At 34.4% G+C, this 22,611-nt stretch overlaps 1 protein-coding gene across 33 annotated transcripts in view; it reads left to right on the forward strand.

The window, feature by feature from the left end:
- Window positions 1-22,611, forward strand: part of RIMS2 (regulating synaptic membrane exocytosis 2) — a 561,128-nt gene that overhangs the window by 236,564 nt on the left and 301,953 nt on the right. For all 33 annotated transcript variants that reach the window (XM_040625672.1, XM_040625662.1, XM_040625669.1 and 30 more), the window contains one exon: window positions 10,894-11,819. In XM_040625672.1, the coding sequence (XP_040481606.1) occupies window positions 10,894-11,819 (926 nt within the window). The remainder of the gene's footprint in view (window positions 1-10,893; window positions 11,820-22,611) is intronic.

A 22,611-nucleotide genomic window follows, 5' to 3' on the forward strand; every position in this document is an offset into this window, starting at 1 on the left:
TTTAAATTTTCAAATCACTCTTACAAATCAACAGAATTGCACAGAAAAAATTCAGGAGCTGGGAGAGTGAAGAGGTTGATGTTCTTAAAATTCATGCATCAAAGGCACATCTTTTACTTGTTCCCTTGGGAGTGGTATTTTGGGTAATTTATGAGTTTATTTTTTAAGGTAAAATACAAAAAAGGAGAACAAAGAGTATGAGTTTTGGCTAATCCATTTATGTTTCTATTGTAGGTACGCTGGTCAAATAGGGCAAATGATATTTATTTTTTATCATAGTGTAAAAAATACCTTGCTTATATAGCTTTATTTGTTTATTCACTAAGTGTTTATTGAGTATCTACTACGTGCCAGGTATTTGGGGATCAAACGACCAGAACAGTGATCCCTGCCTGCAACCTGCAAAATGTACATACCAGGAAACAGTAAACATGACAAATAAAAAATATGCCATAATTACAAGGCGATACATGTTATGAAAAAGATTTAAAAAACTAAAGCAGGCTAAGGGGCTCAGGATTGGGAGTGCAGGGGCTGAAGATAAATTGAGGTATTAAATAGAGTGGTCAGGATAGGCCTCCTTGAGAAAGTGAGACATGAGGGAAGAATAAAGAAGGTCTCTACTGACTCGAGGACTAGACGATGTCTGCTGATACGTGGGGGAGCAGCATTCCAGGTGGAGGGGGCTGCCAGAACAGTGGTCCTAAAGTGAGATAATGCAGGGAAGCCGTGGTGGCTGGATCTGAGTGAACCAGTGGGGAGCGGTAGGGGAGAGGCCAGAGAGTGATGGGTGCCAGATCTCATAAGCCTTGTCAGCAAAATGGGGAGTTACTGATGGGATTCAAGCATATCTGACTTACTCTCTTGCTCCTGTGTTGACACTGAGCTAAAGGGGTCCGAGTAGAAGCAGAGAGATCAGTTAGGAAGTTTTTGCAGTGATTCATATGAGAAATGGTGGTGACTTCTCCAGGCTTGTGCCGGAAGAGGTGGTGAGATGGGGAGAAGCGTTTGGGTTCTGGATGTCTTCCGTAGGTAGATCCTATAAAATTTCCTCATCGATTGGATGAGCAACTGGGAGGAGAGAATTACCATGAACTGTGATGGAATGCGCTGTTTCTCCTTAAACCCGCTTATCTCTGTTTCCTATATTTTAAAACACTGTGTGATTCTTTTTCCTAAAAAAGAAATAAACACTTAGGATGAAAATTAATTATATACATGTTTGGTTTGCAGAGAAGCAGCATCTATGTTTTAATCTGATATTTATTTTTAGATGTGTTTGTTTCCTTTTATAGGAAGAGATTTCTTTTCTCTGAGTAACTATCGCTGTAGGCGCCAACCCAAAATCTGTAAGCTGTTTTTTTGGAACAAGTAGGAAAAGGAGAGAATGCAGTAGGTGTATTAAACCAATAATTGGAGTTCAATAAAGGAACTGTAATATTAAAATAATCAGGGGAGAATAGGATAAAATAACTCTTTCCGAGGGCTTTCACTGATGATTATGGAAGGTAGATGTTAGCTAAGTGTATTTATACTTTTTTCTTCTATTTCTTGCTCATTGTACTTCTTTGTATTGTTTTGTTTTCAATGAATATCATAAGATTGTTTCTAAGGCCATCATAAACTTGGAAAGACCACCTTAAAGAAGGGGAATAAAATCACTACAGTTGGAAATTGTCTTCTGGTACAGAATGGTTCCTACTCTTTGTGGGGGTTTGTTTTGTTTTGGTTTGATTTGGTTCTTGTTGTTTTTTTGTTTTGACATGGCACTTTTGGGGGATGGTGGCAAGAGGGGAGTGGCACAATGGTTTATCATAGGGGAATATCATTTCTGCACCATTTTCTAGAGGTTTGAATATCTCTATTTTTAAAATATAATTGGAAAATATTGTCCTGAATAAAATAAAAGTTAATTTAAACTGGTATCTGATTCATAGAATCTTTATTTTGTACTTCTGAAGAAGTCAATGGATACTAAAATTATAAATATTCCCATGAAAACCTTTTAAATCCCAAATTGGTTCCTCATAAATTTGAATGCATGGAAAGTACTTAACCAAAGAATTTAAAAAAATACAAAAGTAAAGAGTTAAAAATGGGGAAAATAGTCCTAAAAGGGAAATATAACTCTCAAAGGGTAGGAAGGAGGAAATTGGAGACCTAGAAAGATCAGTAGAGAGTAAACATATTAGGAATGATACGAATGAAGGTCTGAGGTGGGCAGCTAAGAGGAGCAGGAAACAAGGTTGATGGTGGAGCAGAGGACTGGCAGCGGAGCTTGCATTTTAGCTGGGACAACACTGCCAAGAGAACTCATGGAAGTGGGAAAAGTGAATGGAGGGAGAAATAAAGAGGAAAGTTAGTTATCATAATATCAACTGTAATCCGTGTCTGAAATTTTCTGGACTAATGAGCTTGGAAGAATCAAAGTATTCTGGTGAATCTTTCTTTCTTTCTTTTTTCTTTTTTTCCAATTTGATATTAACTGTGTGGTCTAAATGGTTGAATTTTATTATTGGTTAGCATTCCTATGAAAATGATTGGTCTTGAATTTTTATCACTTTTATTTCAATAAGCTACAAGTCTTTATTGGGAATCTCAGTGTTTAACCACTTTATCTGTCTCTACTGCCCCTTGACAATCTCACCAAGATTTATACTTAATTCTAGGAGAGAATTGTGTAGGTGAATACTGCACAAATAGTAGACTCTTATTTAAACTTGAAATTCAGAAGACCAAAAAACAGCACAGTACTTTCGCATCTTTCCCCACTCTTCAAACACTGGCCTTTCCTCAGTTCTATAGAAATTTTTTTGGAATCACTTAAATATAATTCTCAGAAGTTATTAACATCCAGGTGATTGGTTTCCAGTAGACAGGAGTCTATGTCGCTAGTATCTTCACTATTTTTTATTTTTTTGAGTGACTGAATAGAGACATTGAGAGGTCAAGTGATAAAGTGAACAAACTTGATTTAAACTCAGTGTCTAATGAATTTCTTAGTTCATGGAACACATTATTTTTTATCAAGTTTCTACAGATACTGATATTTCCTGTTCTATTACACCTCTGGGGGAGCATTCTCTTTTTAGTGAAGATTAGGAAACTTATTGAATAATTGAAAAGAAATTATAGAATAGACTAGCTAAACCATCAACAACGTTTATTGTCACTATACATTTTATAGTGGACACCAATAGCAAACACAATGAATTCTGTTATTTTAGTAATACTGTAATGCATGTAGGAGAATGTGGTTTACAAATTTCTCAATCTGTCTGTTTTAAGTATAGTGCCCGGAAATGCTGTAGATGTAGGATGCATTTGGTATTCAGTATTGTGAGGCACTAATCAGCTAAGTACCGTAATCCTCCTTACAGGGTACATTCTTACTTGACCTGGAGCTATATCCAGCCACGTAGTAACAGCATTAAAGAATAACCTTTTTCTTAACAGGCCCATCACTACAGGATTTTATGATTCCATCCATGAATGAGTGTTGTTTTATGTGTAAATTTTTAATAATTCAGTTTTGAAATAAAATGATTGTAAGCAAGTAGAGACTTTCAAATCATCTGATTAAGGATGGATCCTATGATTTTGCTAGAGCTAGAAGGATTAAATGAAAGCACGGCCTGGCACAGTGTTGATGTATTTTTGTCAACATGATGCTTCATGCTCGACAGATGTGCATTGGTTGAGCAAAAGGTAAAACTATAAAAATGTGTTAGATATTGTGATATGTAAAAAAAGATTGGTCTTTTTTGGTGTGTCTTTTGGTGAATATAAATGCTTTGATTTATTAGAAGCTTTCTGAGGAATACTAGGCATGGGGTCTATATATTTCATATTTTATAGGATCCTATATTTCTGTTAAATCCTGGATTTAATGTATCTTAATTGCTTCAAATTTCAGAATTTGATTACAATGTTATGTTTATACGGTTAGGATTGTGTCATTGAATTAATGAAGCGGCATTTTAAGCAATAACCATGCTTTATAAAGCTTCTAATAAGACAGGTTTTTTCAGATTATTGGTTCTTCAAATATCATTTCTATTATTTATAAATGACAATCATTTAATGATCTCTACTAATAAAGGTTATGAATAAGGGATTTTCTTATAGGTAGTTCTTAATTAAATAGCATTAAATTTGAATTTGCAGAAATTAGTAATCTTTAAATTCTTTACTTTTCAATATCATGATCCTTAAAAATTGTATAGGTATTACGAGTTAAAAGTACACAAATATTAAAGCTCAAAGTTACCATGTAAGCTTTCACTGTCCTTATAAATGTTTTCAAATGTTTTATAATAGATTATATTTTCAGAGACTGGATGATTATTTTGTAGTATACATAGTCAGTATTGTAGGTGGTATAACAAAACAAACCACATAGCAGGGTAAAGGTTGTAAATATTAAAATGGAAACTGTGGTAAAAACACGATGAATTGTTACATAGCATGTAAGTTGAGACTGCCTTTGGGCAACTGTTGAAAATGACTTTAATTGGGAAAGAATCTTTTTCTTTGGAGTTTTCCTGTTAGCAGTCTGATTTTTAGATGTGTAGCTTTAAAGAGACTAATTGGTAGAGTTTCTTGCTCAAACTATTATGCCTAATCAGAATACCATTTATAATGGAGTGTTAGGAGTGAATATACAGCCAGAATCTTTAGAAATAGATCGAATGGTCCATATGACCAAAAAAAGTATAAGCAACGAACAGAAATGGTACTGATTAAGATACATTTACAATATTTCTGTATGTGATTTTCTCTAAACTGGTTCTGGTTAAGACCCCTATAATACGGGGGGAAGAGAAAATAATTGTAACAACTTAGATTTCAATAAAAAGAGGTAAGGTGAATAGATATTAGGTGAATATAAAGTGAATGCAAATATGTACTGATATTGTTATATCAGAAATAAGGATTGACTGATGCATAGGAGTAAAAAGTAAGGAACTATATAATGTCACAAATACATATTATTCTAAAGAAAGGCATAACTCTGGATTCTGCCTCTTAATTCCTCAGTGTCTTTGAAGAATTAAGTGAAATATAACATCTTAGATGAATTGCTCCATTCTTCTGAATTATAACGTATGGGTGAAGTACTGTTAAATGCTTTATGATTGCTTAGAGAATTGTACAATTTATCATTTAATTCCTTACCACTTAAATGTTTTCCACCCGATAATAATAAATGCTAAGACTTGCTTATAGAGGACAGTAGCAAAGGTAGAGGTTATGGTACTTGAATTTTCATGGGTTTTCCCCAGTCCTGAAAAAAATGTAGTGTCTAAAAACACAGCAGTTTTCATTTAAAGGAGAGCATATATGAAATAATTCATGATTTAGTTGGCAAAATTATTTGACAGAATATTTTAATATTTTGGAGTAATTGATAGCAGATTCTTCATCGTTTGGTAAGAGTAGTCATAGAATAAAATCTTGCCTTGCTCCTAGCATAGCTTTAATGTACTACCTTAAAATGTATTTTTAAAAACTTTATTCCATGTTAAGTAACAGTGACAATAGTTATCCCAATTTCAGAAATCATGAGCACTGTTCTATTTTTACTTAAATCCAGTACAAATCAGCATCTACAGTATGATTCACAGGCTTCAGGCAAATTTCATAATCTCTAGAACAATGTGATTGCTGGATTTTAATATTGAATTCAAGTTTTCTAAGGTATGATTTTTAAAAAGCACTTAGATGACTTGCTAAGTGCTAATTAATAATAGACTTTATTTTGGAACTGAATTCTATGATAAACATTCTTTTTTTATCAAATAAAATATATTTCCTATATCATAAAGGCTCACTATATTCACTTTATTTATACCCTACATTCAAAAATTTATGTTAATCACTCAGGGAATGAAGTATTTCTTTTCTTATTCCTACTCTGTCCCATTATAACAAGTGTGATGTTGAATATATTATTAGAAATCCTTAATTTACAAAGAGGTTTTGTTCTAAATGTTTAGTTGTAAGGTGATTGACACTCTAAATATATTTTGCCAAAGAAATCATTTTATAAGCAATTGTTGGATTTTGAAGCCCAACAACAAAAGTAAAATTAACATACAATATACATTACTACTAAAAGCAATTCCTTCCTTTCACTTATGGTGGGTGCTATTACTGCCAAGGGAACACTAGGGGAAAGAGAAAAATGACTATTTTAGCACATCAATGGGTTTACGAGTACATATCATGAAAAGTAGAGGTAATCTAAGGAGAATTATCAGTTCTTTAAGTCAACAGATGTTTTTTAAGCACCTACTGTGTGCAACCTGCGTAGCTCCAGGGTGCTGCTCCTCATGAACCTTAATGTCTTAGAGTATTGTAGACATTCCTGGATAGAAATGGACACAATTACCTTGGGAAGAGGTACAGTGAGGAGGAAGGCCATCCTCAGGTTGAACTGCCTTCAAAATATCCAATTTCCCCCTTAACAGTTTCTGAATTTTTTAACTTTCTTGCATGGCATTAAGTCCCACATTTTAGAGATTAACTTGCATTAGAAATCTTAAAGCATACAAATATTTTTGATAATATTATAAAGCTAATATCCATTCATTCCGATTTAATCTGGTGGTTTTTCTTTTGACCCCCATCTGAGGTCAAGGATAATGGGGAATTGGAATTTACTCAGTTTGAGAGCATGAAATCTTTTGAAAAGGAGGGGTATACGAAAAAGTGTTGGTGGGCTGCTTTTAGGTGGGTTCTAGAGATGAACTTCCTTGGAAAATCCTTGATTTAGTAAAACAACAGTTAAGAATTCAGTAGATTTTATATTTTATAAAACAGCTTGAAAAAGAAAGAGAAGAAAGAAAGAAAGAAAATAATAGCAACCTATTGTCAAAACCCAGAACATTTCCAATGAAGTTGTAGATTTTATATAAATGGGCTACACTCCGTGTAATTACATTACTCAGGTCGTAGTTCAAATGTACTTTTTCAGGAAGTCATTTCTTATTGAAAGTAGCTTCCCTCAGAGACTTTCTGTAAATTTACCCCGTTTCAGTTTTCCTTTATAGTACTTGTCACTGTATGGAATGACTTTGTTTATTGCTTAATTTATTTGCTTATTGTTTGTCTCCCCTGCTAGAAAGAAAGCTTATTGAGGGCAGGGACCTTATGTGTCTTTTCTCTATTGAATTTCCAGCAACCGGAATCAGCTGGCACATATTAAGCCATAAATCAATATTTGTTGAGTGAATGAATTAATACAGGAACTGCAAAGGTATAATTGACTTAGTCCTTTCTGGTTCAAAATTTAAAGTCTAATGGTCAGTACAGAACAGAGATTACATAATTGTCAATAGCATAGAGTAGTGTATGTTGGAGAAATACAAAGGCACAAAAGTGAGTTCTACCTGATGACCAGATCTTACTGGTCTACGGTAATGTGGCAATACTGCTTTCAAAATTTATATCCTTACATACAGCTGTAAGATTACCTATTCAATCCACACTGGATTTTAGGGTAATTAGAATTTGCTTAAACAATGAAGGGATGGTCAAGATGGGTGAAGGGGAGTGGGAGATACAGACTTCTAGTTATAGAATGAATATGTCACAGGAATAAAAAGCACAGCATAGGGAATATAGTCAATGATACTCAGATTTTAAAAAGAACAGTTTTAAAAATAAATGAAGTTTAAAAAAATTATTTTCTTATGTACCATATAAATCTGAGAAACACTAGAATCTTACTCTTGGAACAGTATCAATTTCTAGATATTAAATTTGGCTAATGAATAATGTATAGTTTTGGAGACAAATATATTTATTAACTTGGATTGGAAAAAAATAACATACCAAAATGTATTTCAATTCCTAACATAAAGTCTGCATCTAAATGGAGGTTAGATGGTCAGTTTAGAAGAACTGATGTAGGGTGCCTGGGTGGCTCAGTTGGTTAAGTGCCTCAGGTCAGGTCATGGTCCCAGGGCCCTGGGATTGAGCCGCACGTCGGGCTCCCTGCTCGGGGGGAGTCTGCTTCCCCCTTTTCTTCTGCCTCTTCCCTCTTGATTGTGCTCGCATGCAATCTCTCTCTCTCTCTCTCTCAAATAAATAAATAAATAAATAAATAAACTAAATTAAATCTTTTTTTTAAAAAAAAGAACTGATGTAATTGTTTATTATTTAGAGTTCCCTAGAGAAATTCTCATTTATCTCTGTTTTTAATATAGTAAGTAGATACAAGTAGCCAGTTAATGAGATGTGAGTATGTTGAAAATTGGCACCAGTTAATTATATCTTGCCATAAGTATTATTTTTTGCTATCCTTAAAGCTTTCATTTAGGCATATTAACTTGAAGTTATGGTGTCAGTATTTTAAGATCATAGCTTAATCGACTGAGCCACCCAGATGCCCCACATTTCCTTATTCTTAATCTGTATTATAGAATGTAGCATTTAGTTCTTGCCTAATACATATTTGTTATAATAAATGAGTTACTGTGTATAATCTATGTTTCTCACTTTAAAATACAGACTCTCAAATATTAACTGGCCATATAGTTTCAAATAACTGGTTAATAACAAAAGTAGGACTAAGAAACCCAGCTCCCTTGATGCTGTCCTTCTTTTTATGATACATTGCCATCATGCCAAAGTATTTTTTCCTTTAGTCATATGTATAAAAAAATGACAAATACTTTATGGTGACTAACATAATATAATAAAAATAAATAAATAAATAAATAAATAAATAAATAAATAAATAAAATGACAAAAAAGTAAAATGAGTTATGCATAACAGATACACATATAGGATATTATGTGGGTCAATACTGTAAAATTTAGTTTGAGTGGTCTGTTTTGATTGTGTATTTTAAAATATAGGAGTCTCTGGTTTTATGTAATAATTGTCACTGAAAAGAGTTGTTTTTAAGTCCTAAATGTTTTATATGCAGATATATGATATAAATGTAAAAAAAGAAATCACAGCCACTTGCCTAATCTTAAAACATTTAGGAGAACACACTAGTTCCTTCATTCTCTGTAATACTTTTCCCTTTATGGCTCTAGGGTAGAGTGCCCCTGGCTATGCACTTGTGTGACACCGGAAGGTGGAAGAGTTAGAGAAGCCTTTACTGGCAAGCAGCAGTTGTTGGCAGGCACACGGGATGTGACAGTCTCAGTGGCCCCTGACAAGCTCCTCTTAATTGCCCACCCTCATGCTATTGGCAGCTGAGATAATGGTGGCAAATTCCCAGAGACTCTGGAGCTCTGTTGCTCTGTTGCTCTCAAGCAACTTCCTAAAGAACATTTTGAGAAGCCTTGTCTTTGGTTCTTTAGGCCAAGAACAGAGTATTAACGTTGCTGGCCTTCCTGGCTGGTGCAGTTTTGTACCTCTTGATTCCTGTATTAAAATCCTTACTCCCTGGAAAACCTAGAGTGACTTCTGTTTTTACTAACAAATCTTCATTGATAGATTGGCAGGCTATATTTCAGTTATGGGGGAAAGAGATTTGGTGACACAGGAGACTTTAGAGGAGAATGATGCTGTTGCTGTCATTCCACATGTATCCTTTCTCTGCTCTTGCTTTTAGGCCCCCCCCAAAAAAAGTTTAAGAAATTCACAACTGAGCTCTCTCATGTTGGTCATCTTTAACTTCAACTGACCTCACTTTTTATTATCTCCTGTTCATATATCCTGGTAAAAATCCCTGTAACAGATATTCTGAACTTCAGGAGTCCAGTCCCACTGCTTTTCATGGCTGGTGGTTGACGTTATCAGGGTTCATACGGAGAAGAGGACAGTATGAATATTTTGTTGACAAAGAGTATTATTATGATTACAAGGTCCGCTATGTTGTACCAGTGTTGGAGGGGCAGCCTGAGAACTTAATATACGGTCTCTTCCTCTGAGACTATAAGGAAGTATGAGGGGTCAGATGTGAAGACAAAGAGAAGTGTCATTGAGCTAGCCTTAATCTCATGAAGGTACAATCAAAATGGCAGTCCCTTCTGACTTCTACAAAGACTTTTTCTGTGTGTGTGATGAATAAGTCATTATTGCTGTTATTTATTTAAATTGCTTATCTCAAGTTAGAGCAGTAAAGAAGGGTTGGAGATGATAATGATAAGATGAAAATTTAGATGAACCAATACTTGGAGTGATCTAGGTAGCTGATGAATGAAAAATTATTTTTTAAAAAAGATTTGATTTATTTATTTATTTATTTATTTATTTATTTATTTATTAGAGAGAGAGAGAGAATGGGAAAAAGAGCAGAGAGAGAGGGACAAGTAGCCTCTGAGCCTCGCATGGAGCTGGACCCAGGGCTCGATCTCACAACCCCAAAGTCATTGACCTAAGTCGAAATCAAGTGTCGGACACTTAATTGACTGAGCCACCCAGGCGCCCCTGTGAAAAATGATTTTTAAGAGCCGGCATATCAGAAAGTATTCAACTCTTGAGCCAAATCAGTTTGGCTTCATTATGTGTTCAAGTGACTTCATATCAAGATGTCAGGAATAGAGAGAATGTCAGGTGGAATTTTTCAAAACTTCTCATTAGCAGTTGGGAGAGTGTCGAAGTGTATTGAGCCAAGCAAAGAAATTAGAGAAGAGTCCATTTTGCTGCAGCAGAGTATGATGCTGACTGCCTTATTTCAAGGCATATTAAGTATATTCCTTATGTCGTGTGTCAGGCATTAAAGAACCATATCAAAGTACCTTCCTATTTGAACTGAATAAAATGAATATTAGTAGAACTTTTGTTATGGCATGACTTTAAAAAGAATTTTTTTTTAAAAAGCAAAAAAGCTATTTAAATTTAATTCATCAACCCACCAGTGAATTAATACAACGTTGAATTGTTTAGACATTGCTCCTCATCATTCTTTTCCTTTGCTTGCTTAGGACACGAAGTCCATCTGTATCCAGAGATCAGAATAGAAGATACGACCAAAGAGAAGAAAGAGAAGAATATTCACAGTATGCTACTTCGGATAACGCCATGCCTAGATCTCCATCAGATTATGCTGATCGGAGGTCTCAGCGAGAACCTCAGTTTTATGAAGAGTCTGACCATATAAATTACAGGGACTCCAACAGGAGAAGTCACAGGCATTCCAAAGAATACATTGTAGATGATGAGGATGTGGAGAGCAGAGATGAATACGAAAGGCAAAGGAGAGAGGAGGAATACCAGGCGCGCTATCGAAGTGACCCGAATTTGGCCCGTTATCCAGTAAAGCCACAGCCCTATGAAGAACAAATGCGTATTCATGCGGAAGTGTCCAGAGCAAGGCATGAGAGAAGACATAGTGATGTTTCTTTGGCAAATGCTGAACTGGAAGATTCTAGAATTTCTACGCTGAGGATGGAACGACCATCAAGGCAAAGATCTATATCTGAGCGTAGGGCTGCCATGGAAAATCAGCGATCTTACTCAATGGAAAGAACTCGAGAGGCTCAGGGACCAAGTTCTTATCCACAAAGGACCACAAACCATAGTCCTCCCACCCCCCGGAGGAGTCCAATACCCACTGACAGACCAGACTTGAGGCGTACTGACTCACTGAGGAAACACCACCACTTAGATCCTAGCTCTGCGGTGAGGAAGACAAAACGGGAAAAGATGGAAACAATGTTAAGGAATGATTCCCTCAGTTCCGACCAGTCAGAGTCAGTGAGACCTCCACCACCAAAGCCTCATAAATCAAAGAAAGGAGGTAAAATGCGCCAGGTTTCGTTGAGCAGTTCAGAGGAAGAATTAGCTTCCACACCTGAATACACAAGTTGTGATGACGTTGAGATTGAAAGTGAGAGTGTAAGTGAGAAAGGTAAGTACTGTCTTCTAATCACACTTTCCCTGTAGTTGATTCCCTAGGGGGTTTTCTTTCCAGGTTGTATTTGTGATAAACATTTAATAGTTAGATATTACTGCCTTTATTTTAAACGTTTCTTAATGGTGCCAGTTATATGAAGAACGTTTCAAGTCTTAAAAAGTAACTATCTTCTGTTGCTCATGTGGAAGAGAAGTCTACTGATTTTTTTTAAAAACTTCACTTTGTTTCTGAAAATTATCTTGCATCACTTCATGGTGTATTAAAAATATCTATTAGCTATAGTTGTAAAATAACATTTTGTGTGTGTTTCCTTTTACAAATGCAATGTATTTACTATAGAATATCTGAAAAATTCTTCAGAGTGTAAAGAATGAAATGCAAACTGTCCATTATTTTCCCCCCAGATATAACCATTGTTAACATTTTGTTGTATTTTCTTCCCTTTTTCCTATGCATGTATATTTCACATATTGATAAAATTGGTATCATGCTATACATAATTTGTATTCTGATTTTTTTTCAATTGAGATCATATCATTAACTTTTTTCCAAGCCATTAGATGTTCTTCAGAAGTATGTTTTTAAAATGTCTGCATTAATAGTCTAGCATATGGATGTACACAAACTATTCCTTTATTTGGGGGCATTGCAGTTGCTTCCAATGGCTAACACAGTAATATTATAACGGTTATCTTTATATAAGAATTTTTGCCTAATCCCTGAGTATTTCACAAATATATATCCATGCTTTGATTCTCATAAGCTCTTGGTTCAGAATGCCAACTTGCTTCCCAGAAAGGTTATAACACTCCATACTCCTGTCAAAAGTTAAGTTTTCAGTCTCAAAGCACCAAATCTTTGCAGTTGGATAGGCCACAAAAACGCTCTCTCTTTGTCATTTTAATTTGAATTTGATCGCGAGTTGAATGTTTTGTATTTTATTGGTGTTTCATATCTTCTATGAATTATCTGTTCATTCCTGTTATTTCTTCTGCCCATGTTCCTATTGGGTATTAATAGTTTTTCTCTTGCTGGCTTGTAAGAGCTTTTTATACGGTTAGGATTTTTACCCATTTAACTATCATCTATTTGAAATGTTATTTCCCATATTGTTGTTTATCTACTAATTTTCTGTGGTCATTTGGAAATATTGAATTTACTGTAGCTGTCTTTGCATCTTTGGTGATTTTTTCCCATTTCTTTTATCCGTAGAAACTCTTTATTCATCCCCAAGTCAGTTAAATATTCAGCTGTGTATTTTCTCATGTTTTTTTTATTTACTTTTAACCTTTAACTTTTTAATCTTTCTGTGATTTATTTTGGTATATGCCAAAATATACCAGATATGTGAATATCTAACATGAATCCTTTGTACCACCCACCCCCTGCCCACCACACATACAATTTTCTGACACCATTTGATGAATAATCGACTTCTTCATAAGAATCAACAGGAATCAATAAAGGAATTTAAGAAGGCAGCTAGATATGAAATTAATATGGAATCATTTTGTGCTATACCAAAAATAGTTAGAAAAGTAAATGAAAAGCAGTTCCCATTCTGAGCTAAAAACAGAAAATGTGGTTTAAAAATAGCTAATAAGAAATGAGGGGGGCCCACGTGAAGAAAGCTATAAAACTAACATAAGGGAAGATTGTCATTGAGTGAGTGATATTCAGTTCATGTTCCTGATTGGGAAGGCTAAATATTGTAAAGATGCCTATTCTTTCTAAGCGATGTCTTGGGGTTAAGGCCATTGTAGTTGTAATCCCAATTGGTGACTCTATTTTATTTCTACAAGTTAATCTGGAAGGTGTACAGAGGAAAAAATTAACTTTTTTCTCCCCCCCCCATGCCTTTTAGGCTCACTGGGGCGGGGGATTGACGAAAGACAGATTAACAAGAGAAAAACTATTTTATTATCATGTGCATTGTACATACACGTGGGAGCTTTCAGCTACTGAAACTTAAAGGGGTGGCTAGAATTTGTGCTTATATAGTCTCTTTGCAAAAGAACAATAGATTTTTAGAGAGATGACAAGACAAAGAAAAAGGACTTTGAGTTTCTAGGGTAGCAAATCATGGAAGGTAAGCGTATGAGGAAACTAGTGGAAGGTAAGGGCTAGCTGGTAAAGGTGGTTGTGTAGACTTCTCCTGAGCCAGCTCTCACCTGCTGAAGAGCAATTAACTTCTCTCCTTCCTTATGGAGGGCAGGGGGGACACTTTTACAATTTATGTCCCGCTTTTAGGCAAATAGGGGGAAGGGCAGGCAGTTTTCTTGTATTTGCTTCTTCTCAGGTGCCTTCTGCTGAAAATAATCCTTATACCAAAATGACATATTAAAACAAATAAGTGATAAGAACATAGAAAGTGCCACAAACCAAAGGGGAAGAGATCAGTTATTCAACAGATGGGATTGGGGAAGACGCATATACAGTGAAAACAGAAAACCAAGTTAGAGCCTCATTTTGTAGAAGTTGCATTGAGATTATAAATAATAAATTGGGTTTGTTAAAATAGAAAGGTCTAGAAGGAGAAACTGTGGATCTTAATTTTTTATCATAGGACATATAGAAAGTTTATTTCCCAGAAGCTGTAGTATTTCATTAAGTATAGTTAATAATTTTTAATTTGGTTGTTTTCCATCATTGTCAGAGTATATCATAATACTAAAAGGTGAGAAAAAGATAGTTTGGATATCTTTAGTGGATTAGTTAAGATTCTCTTACATACTTCTGTTATTCTTTGCTAAAGTAATGCCTTCCGTTTTACCACTTAAAGATGTAAAAAGTAAACACATAAAAATCTCACATAAATGAAAAGCTATACATGAGTTGAATTAAAATCTTATATAATGTTATTTAGCAGAACTTAGAACATTTATCAAATATGGAAAGAAACTAAATGTCGCTCACGTCTGTATCCTCCCTCTCTTGAACTCCTAGTAGACGCTTAGAGATGGTTGTCCTTCTCATCTGCCTAATAATCTGCATCCTGGGGTGCAGATTTACTTCGGCTTTGGAGGAAGAAATTGAAATAAAACAACCTCTTCCTGTTGGATGTTGCCCCCAGTAGTAGGATTCAGTGAGAAGAAGTTATAGCTGTTGAGAGATTGGGACAGAGCTTAAATTTTGTCATATCTTGGCTTTTCATCATGAGAGAAGCATTTTTGGTTATTTGTGGAAAAATTATCAGTCTAATTTTGGAATAAGCTACTCACAAAGATATCTAACATCGTGATTCATAGTCATCGTTGGTAGTTGACTAATGTTTGAAAATTTCTCCTAATAATTAAAGAAGTTGTATTAGCAGCATTTTTTTCCTGTATGCTTTTATGTGGATACATCAACCAACCTTTAAAAGATGGTTATCTCTGCTTTATTATCCCTAAGCTAAATGACCCCAAAGATGGTGTTTTAAAATGGAAACGTCTTTCTCATTGTCTTTACATTTCTGTCTCTTTTCATTCTTGTGCTGAACCTTTCAAAAATGTGCAAAACAAATTTGGATCAAGTAATGTGAAGTGTTAAACCAGCCTTGCACAGATAGATAGCACAGGGCAGCATTATTGTTGCACAAGGATTCTTTGCTGGCCCTTGCTATGTCTACTACATAGCAGGATCTTTCCTGATTTTTAAATAATAAAATTCTAGAATCCACAGCAAGCTTATAGGCTTATAGTTTACTTAATTTTTTTTTTCTTTGCTGTCCTATTGGCTAGCCTTTTTTTTTTTTTTTTTTTAAACTTAGACTTTATTGGTGCTTCTGGGGCTTTGGCTCTTCTTACTCATTTGTCATTTGTCTCTTTGGATAGATCTAATTTTAAATATACAGAATTTCACTGAACTTTATAGTAGATGTCATTTCATTCACTATGTTCTATTAAATGGTGCTGATAACTACAGCCTATGAGTGATAATCACAGTCATTGTTGTGAAAGAGTAATAGGGTTTTATGGAAAGAGCATGGGTTTTAGAGTCAAAGAGGAGCTCAAATCCTGGCTGTGAAATTCATGAACTACACGATCTTGTACCTATTTAACCACTCTTGGTCTGTTTCCTTATCTATAAATATAATAGTATGTTCATGGTCTGGTAATTTGTCAAATAATAGAGAGTAAAAGCATTTTTAGACTACTTATTTAATGTTTTGTGATAGTCAACAGTACTTAAGGCTTTTCTGAGACAGCTTTCAAGAGTTTTGAATGAACGTATAGTCATGGTTACATCATTTATGTTGGTTTCACCTCTTCTATGATCTGCCACATGTTGAACTAGGCTTGCATTTTTAGGCTAAGAAGAATATACTTTTTAAGTTGCTGAGATACAATTTTGAGATGTAAATCCAGTGTGTTACTAAATACTAGACACCTATTTATTCCTTTTTTGGCCAAATGCTTTCTAATGACTATTACTTGCAAGATGTTGGATTGGACCTAGTAGAAAATATAGAGATGAATAAGACACAGTTTCTACCCTTCAGAAATTGAAAGTCTAAAATAACTAGCAATATAAGCCCATTGTATAATAGATACCATAGGACTTCAGAAGGAGAGGCACTGGTTATCTCCACTAATTTTGTGTGATTTCTATGTTTTGTAACACTTATCTCTTAACCATGATATGGTTTGCTTTTTACAATGCTATATTGATCACTTCCTCATATTTTGTGCTGGGTGCGAAAATTGCAAACTGATTTTTTTCTTTTTTTGTCTTCAGGTTATGTAAAGAGATACGTCTTAGATTGCTGATGTCATAGTATCTCTGAATCTAATTATTAGACATCTCTCTCAAAGTTTAAAATATTTTTTCATAAGTTTTAAAAAGAACTATTGACCTTCCAGTCTTATCTATGATTTCCTTATGAAATAGTCTAGAGCACATTTCTCAGTTTCAGTACTATTGACATTTGGGGCTGGATAATTGTTTTGCAGACTGTCTTGTGCATTATAAGGTGTTTAGCAGCATCCTTGACCCCTACCCACTAGATGCTAGTGGCGTCCCCACCCCCCAGTTATGACAACCTCTAAAATATCTCCAGATACTGTCAAATCTCCCTTGTGGGGCAAAGTCCCCCATAGCCACCTGCTTAGCCTCCATCCTAAGCCTTTCCACTTATTTTCCTTTTCTCCTCACTTTTAGAATCAAATGGGAGTCTTGGCCAGCATTAGAAAGAGAGAGGGAGAGAGAGAGAGAGAGACTGGAATAGGATGGAATAGAAAATATCAGAGTGGAGTGCGTAGAGTAAGGGTTTTTCTCTACAGGCCCACAATGTAAAATATATATTTCTTCCTGTGGATCATGGCCAAAAATGTTTTAAAGCCCTATTCCCTTATGTTATATTTTTGTGATTCACTTGATGCCAGTGTTTCCTGCCTTCCCTCCACCCCCATCTCCTTCTAGACTTGGAGAAAGGTCTAAAGATGATGTTCAGTGGCTAATTGATCTATTATAAACACGATACTTTTTTTATTTATTTTAATTTTGGTATTATAATGCAACATATTTTTCACTTTAATTGCATAGTCATGTTGTCCATCATTTGCTCAACGCTCAAAGGATTCAGTTTTTTGTCTTTTGTTTTTTTTTAAGCAGTGAAATCATTGTGAAGAGTTGTGAAGAGTTTTAGTTTCCCCTGTCTTCCAGGTTCCAACCTGACTGATTTTTCTTGGTTGTTGCAGGTCTCTCTTGTTTTTCTGTAACATCTTGAGCGACTGGGCTGGTAAATGCGAGTGTACATGTGTATGGCAGTGTCCTAAGTTATAAACTGTGAAACGTTTGATTCGATTATTAGACTCTTGAAAGTAACACATCCTTTAACTTATTTTTGGGAAGGAGTGAGTGGAGATGTGAAGGTAGAGCAATTTGGAGAACAGATCCAGAACAGGAAAAAGGGGCGACAGACTACAGATCTCCAGATACAAGTTCTAAAGATATCAGCTTTTTGGATGTCTGAGTTTGGGTGTCAGTATCAATAGTGAAATTTATCCCCTGGTGTAATCTCAAGTTTCTTATAATTTTTAAGTAATTGATTTACTGTATATGTTTATAAGAAAAATAGGCTATTGAAGTGATAGCCAGTATTCATTAGAAATTTGAAGAAAATGTTGATTTATGGAATTTGAGACCAATTAAACATGTAAGGAATTCTGAACCAGATGGACTACAAAAACTTTTAGAATAAGTTGTAATAATGGGAATATTTAAAATTTTTTTCAGTTATCTATTTTATTACTAAGACTTCCACAAGTAAAATTTTGAAAGTTAAAGATTGATTACTTTCTTGTATATTCATAAAGTAATTTTTTGCTAAATAATTATTCCAATTGTAACATGAGTCTTAGGGCTTCACTATGTGATAAAGAAAGAACTGCATCAAAGTTACATGGATATAATTAATCACTCTTGCTATATTAGGCAACATTATGAAATTATTCATCAAGTTCTTTTTTATATAAGATATTTTTTATCAGAAGAGAAATCAAGTTGCAAATACATATTATGAAGCAGATCTGAAACTTGAAATTATATAACATAAATATAAACAGATTAACAAGTTAAATGAACTCAAAGTTAATTTGTAAAGTGCATAACCAGAAGGTAAATTTACAAATGGGAATAAAGAATTTTTTGTTTCCTGATAAATTATAGCACATGGATGTTTAAGATGGTAATTCTTTCTATTTGCAAAAATATTCCCTTGTTAATTATAGATGAAATACTATGTTAAGCATTTGCTTAAAGTAAAAGGATTATTTTTAATGGAAGATATAGTACTCAACATTTCAAGAAAATAATCTTACAAATTTCAGTTTGTGGGATATTCGAGAGGGTGCTTAGCTAGTTGAGTGAAAAATTAAAAGCAAAATTAAAATACAGACTAGTTGTTGAAGTTGATTTGGAATATAGAAGTCTCTGTTAAATTGGATTAGAATTCAATAGATGCTTAGATATTGATATTTAGTACAGCTTAAAAATTGATAATGAAATTTATTCAGTAGATAGAAATATATAAAGCTTTATGAAAAACATACTGTTATTAATTGATAAGAAGTATAACAGAGCAAATACTCTAATGGTGTTACAAATGCTGAACAAGCCGATTATATTTGAGTTAAAAAAGCATTGAAATAGCAGAAAACTTGGGTCTAAGACTAATTCAATATTTCAAGCAGTATTTGGTAAATTCATTTATTCATTCTTTATTTCATTCAACTAAAATATATTAAATGTCAAAATAGTACTAGAATATGAAATATGAAAATATTTTTATGACCCTAGAATTGCTTTTTTGTGGAATGAGTCGAAGAACTTGTGCTGTGAATTTGACTACATTTATGCTAGCTGGCTCATCCAAGAAAATTATACATGGATTAGGCTTTTGTTTTTGATAGCTCATGCTAGAAGCTATCTATTTTCATTTCTAGGATGTATCCATGAGAAGAGCTTTTTCAGGAAATATTCGGGGTATGCTTCAAAGCAGAAGGGCAGCTCAAATTATTGCCGTATATAACCTCATTCTCCCTGCAACTGCTTATCTGCCTCTTTTTGTAGGGCTTAGCTTGGTTAAGAATTTTTTCAGGAGAAAATAAAGTGAGCCTGACATAGAAAAGTTCAAGAATGGACTCCTACAGTACAAGACTGATGTTAATTCCTTTAGCAGAGGACCTAATGAAATATAGGCAAAGATTTAATTTCATAGGAATCTAAGATGCTCCAGATACTTTTGTCTAAATCTTGAAATATAAAATTATAATTAATTTTTTGAATGGACTCTTGAATAAAATAGTAGGATCTATGAAAGTCATGAACTTTAATGGATGACTGAGATTATAAGAACAGTTTAGAATAAGAACAATTTAGACTATATGTAAGAAAATAAGGAATTAGCTTAAAGAGAATAAAAGATGTTAAGATTCTGGGTTAAGAATAAATGGATATGAATGGAATACTTTCCAGTTTCGTCAAACCAAATGCATTTTAGATATGACTATATTTTACAAAACAGTACACATACTCAGAAGTGTGGGTGTGTGTGTGTCAGCAGATTGAGCTTTAAATTTTATTCTTACAGATGATTCTATAAGCCACTTTATTTCAGCACATCCTGCTCTGTACATGTTGGGAATTTTTTAAAGAAAAATTTATTTCTCATGGGACTACTGGCCTGTGCTTTGTAATTGAAGATACCTAGGGTTTAATTAACCTAGAATTTGGGTCTCATATCCTGTTCTTAGATGGTAGGAGGGGACAACTCTCCAAATTTTGCTGAGGAAAAAGGAAATACATCATATTTCTAATTTTGAACTTTAGATGCATTTTCCCAAAGAAACTATAAGTGACAATAAATTCTACCTTTTTATTCATTTGATTCTGCAAATTTAGGGAGCCAGTGCTAGCTACTAAGCTAGGTACTTTGATCTTGTGGCGTAAAAGGCATACAACTCAATTTTTGTCTTGCTCTTTTAAGCTGGGAAATGTTTTTTTATTTCACCTTTATTTTTGGAGGATAATTTCTTTAGATATAGAATTTTTGGTTGACAGGCTTTCTACCCTCTTTCAGCACTTTATTTATGTAATTTCATTTTTTTCTAGAGATAAAGGGTCTTGTGTTTTACTGTTTTCAATATATTCTCTTTGTCTTTGGATTTCAGCAGTTCGACTGTCATGTTTCTAAGTTTAGGTCTCTTGTGTATATCCTACTTAGGGATCATGAAGCTTTATGGATCTATGGAGTAATGTTTTTCCTTAAATTTGGGAAGTTTTCTGTCATTATTTCTTCGACTAGTTTTTTTGCTTCTTTCTTTCCCCGTAGGAATCCCATAACATGTATGTTTGTATGCTTGATGTTTTTCTACATGTCTCTGAGGTTCTCTTCATTTTTTTTCCAATATTTTTTCTCTGTGTTTTTCAGAGTGGGTCATTTCTATTGCTCTCTGGTAGAGTACACTGATTGTTTCATCTGCCATCTCAAATCTGCTGTTGAGTCCATGTAGTGAATATTCATTTTGGCTGTTGTATTTTTCAACTCTAGAATTGTCATTTCTTTTCTTTTACAGTTTTATTTCTCTATTGAGAGTCCCTGTTTGTTGAGTCATTGTCATCATATTTTCCTGTGATTCTTTGACATTTAAAAAATACATTTTTAATAGCTTCTTTAAAATCTTTATAATAGCTGTTAAATCCAACATCTAGGTTCACTTAGAGTTAGTCAGTTAGTTAGTTAGTTTGCCTTTTTTCCTGGTTATGGGTCACATTTTCCTTTTTCTTTTCATGTCTCATAATTTTTGGTTGAAAGCTGAACACCTTTGATGAGGTACTGTAATAGTTCTGATTGCTTATTTATTTTCTTGAGGATTGTCTTGTCTTTCTTTTTTTTTTCTTTTTTCTTTTTAAATCTGTCCCCATTGTGGTATATGTCCACTGATCTTTCTGCTCAGTTTGTTTTACTCAAGTGTGTGTGTGTGTGTGTGTGTGTGTGTGTGTGTGTGTATCCAACTTCCTGTAAGTCATTCCTGTGTCTGCATAGCCTAGTTGGTAGCCAAAGATATGGGCAGAAGTCATGCTTAAGTATTTTGAGTTTGTAAGTCTTCTGCCCTCTGCCAATCAATCTGTGTATAGTGTGGGGACACATTCAAAGTTCAGCCAATTCTCTTACATGCTGTGTGACTCCAATTGAATAATATACTGGAAAAAGCAAAATCATGGGGACAGTAAAAAGATGAGCAGAAGGAGGAAGGAAAGGATGAATTGGCGAAACATAGGAGAATTTTAGGGCAGTAAAATTATTCTGTAGGATACCACAATTGTGGATACATGTTATTATACATTTATCAAAACCCACAGAGTATACAACACAAAGAGTGAATGCTAATTCACGCTATAGAATTTGTTAATAATGATGTGACAACGTCAGCTCATCAGTTGTAACAAATATATCACACTATTGCAAGATGTTAATAATAGAGGAAATGGGGGGATGAGAGTGAGAGAATATGTGGGAACTCTCTACTTTGAACTCAATTTTTCTGTAAAGCTAAAACTACTCAAAAATTTTTTTAAACATGAAGAAACAACCAGGATTTTGTAAGTGTTCATAAAGACAGACCCAGACTAATATCAAAACAAACAAACAAAAACAAAGTTCAGCCAGTTCTCAAGTCACTCTTAGGTTTTCCTTACTGCCAGCCTCTTTTGTCATCTCCGCTGAACATGGTATAGTTTCCTAGTCAGTGTGAAAAACGTGGAGAGCTTAACTAGCTTTTTTCTGTGGGTCTCTCATTTCCAATGTCCCTCTGTAACATTTCTGGTTGGTTGCCATTTACTCTATGTAGGACTGCAGACTTAGGCTAGCAAAACTGCTGATTTTCTCTGTTTCCTACTGACTTTGTCTCTTCTAGCTGACAGAGCCGTGGGTTTCACCCCCACCCCAAATCAAGAAACAAAGGTCTGGTAGCAGAGCTGTTGTTTTTTCTCAGCCCCACACTGCTAAAACTATTGATCCTTTCTATAGACCCCTTCTTTTGTATGTACCGTGCCAGAAGAGGGTTAGGGGAGCAATCCCAGGTTAGAAGGTAACAGACTTCTGTTGTTATTATCTGAACTTCTAGCAGTTTTTCTCAATTTTTTGTGTGTCTTTGATTTCCATAGCCATGCAGTTGTTGTTTTTGATATTTTTGTCCAGGCTTATTCTTGGTTTTGTGATGAGAAGTAGTTGATACTTCATGCAACTAATGAAAAGGCTCCTCCTTTGTCATGATTTTGTGAGTGTGGAATTCAGGCAGGG

Source organism: Ursus maritimus, unplaced genomic scaffold (assembly GCF_017311325.1).
Source record: "Ursus maritimus isolate PB19 unplaced genomic scaffold, ASM1731132v1 scaffold_9, whole genome shotgun sequence".
NCBI lineage: Eukaryota > Metazoa > Chordata > Mammalia > Carnivora > Ursidae > Ursus > Ursus maritimus.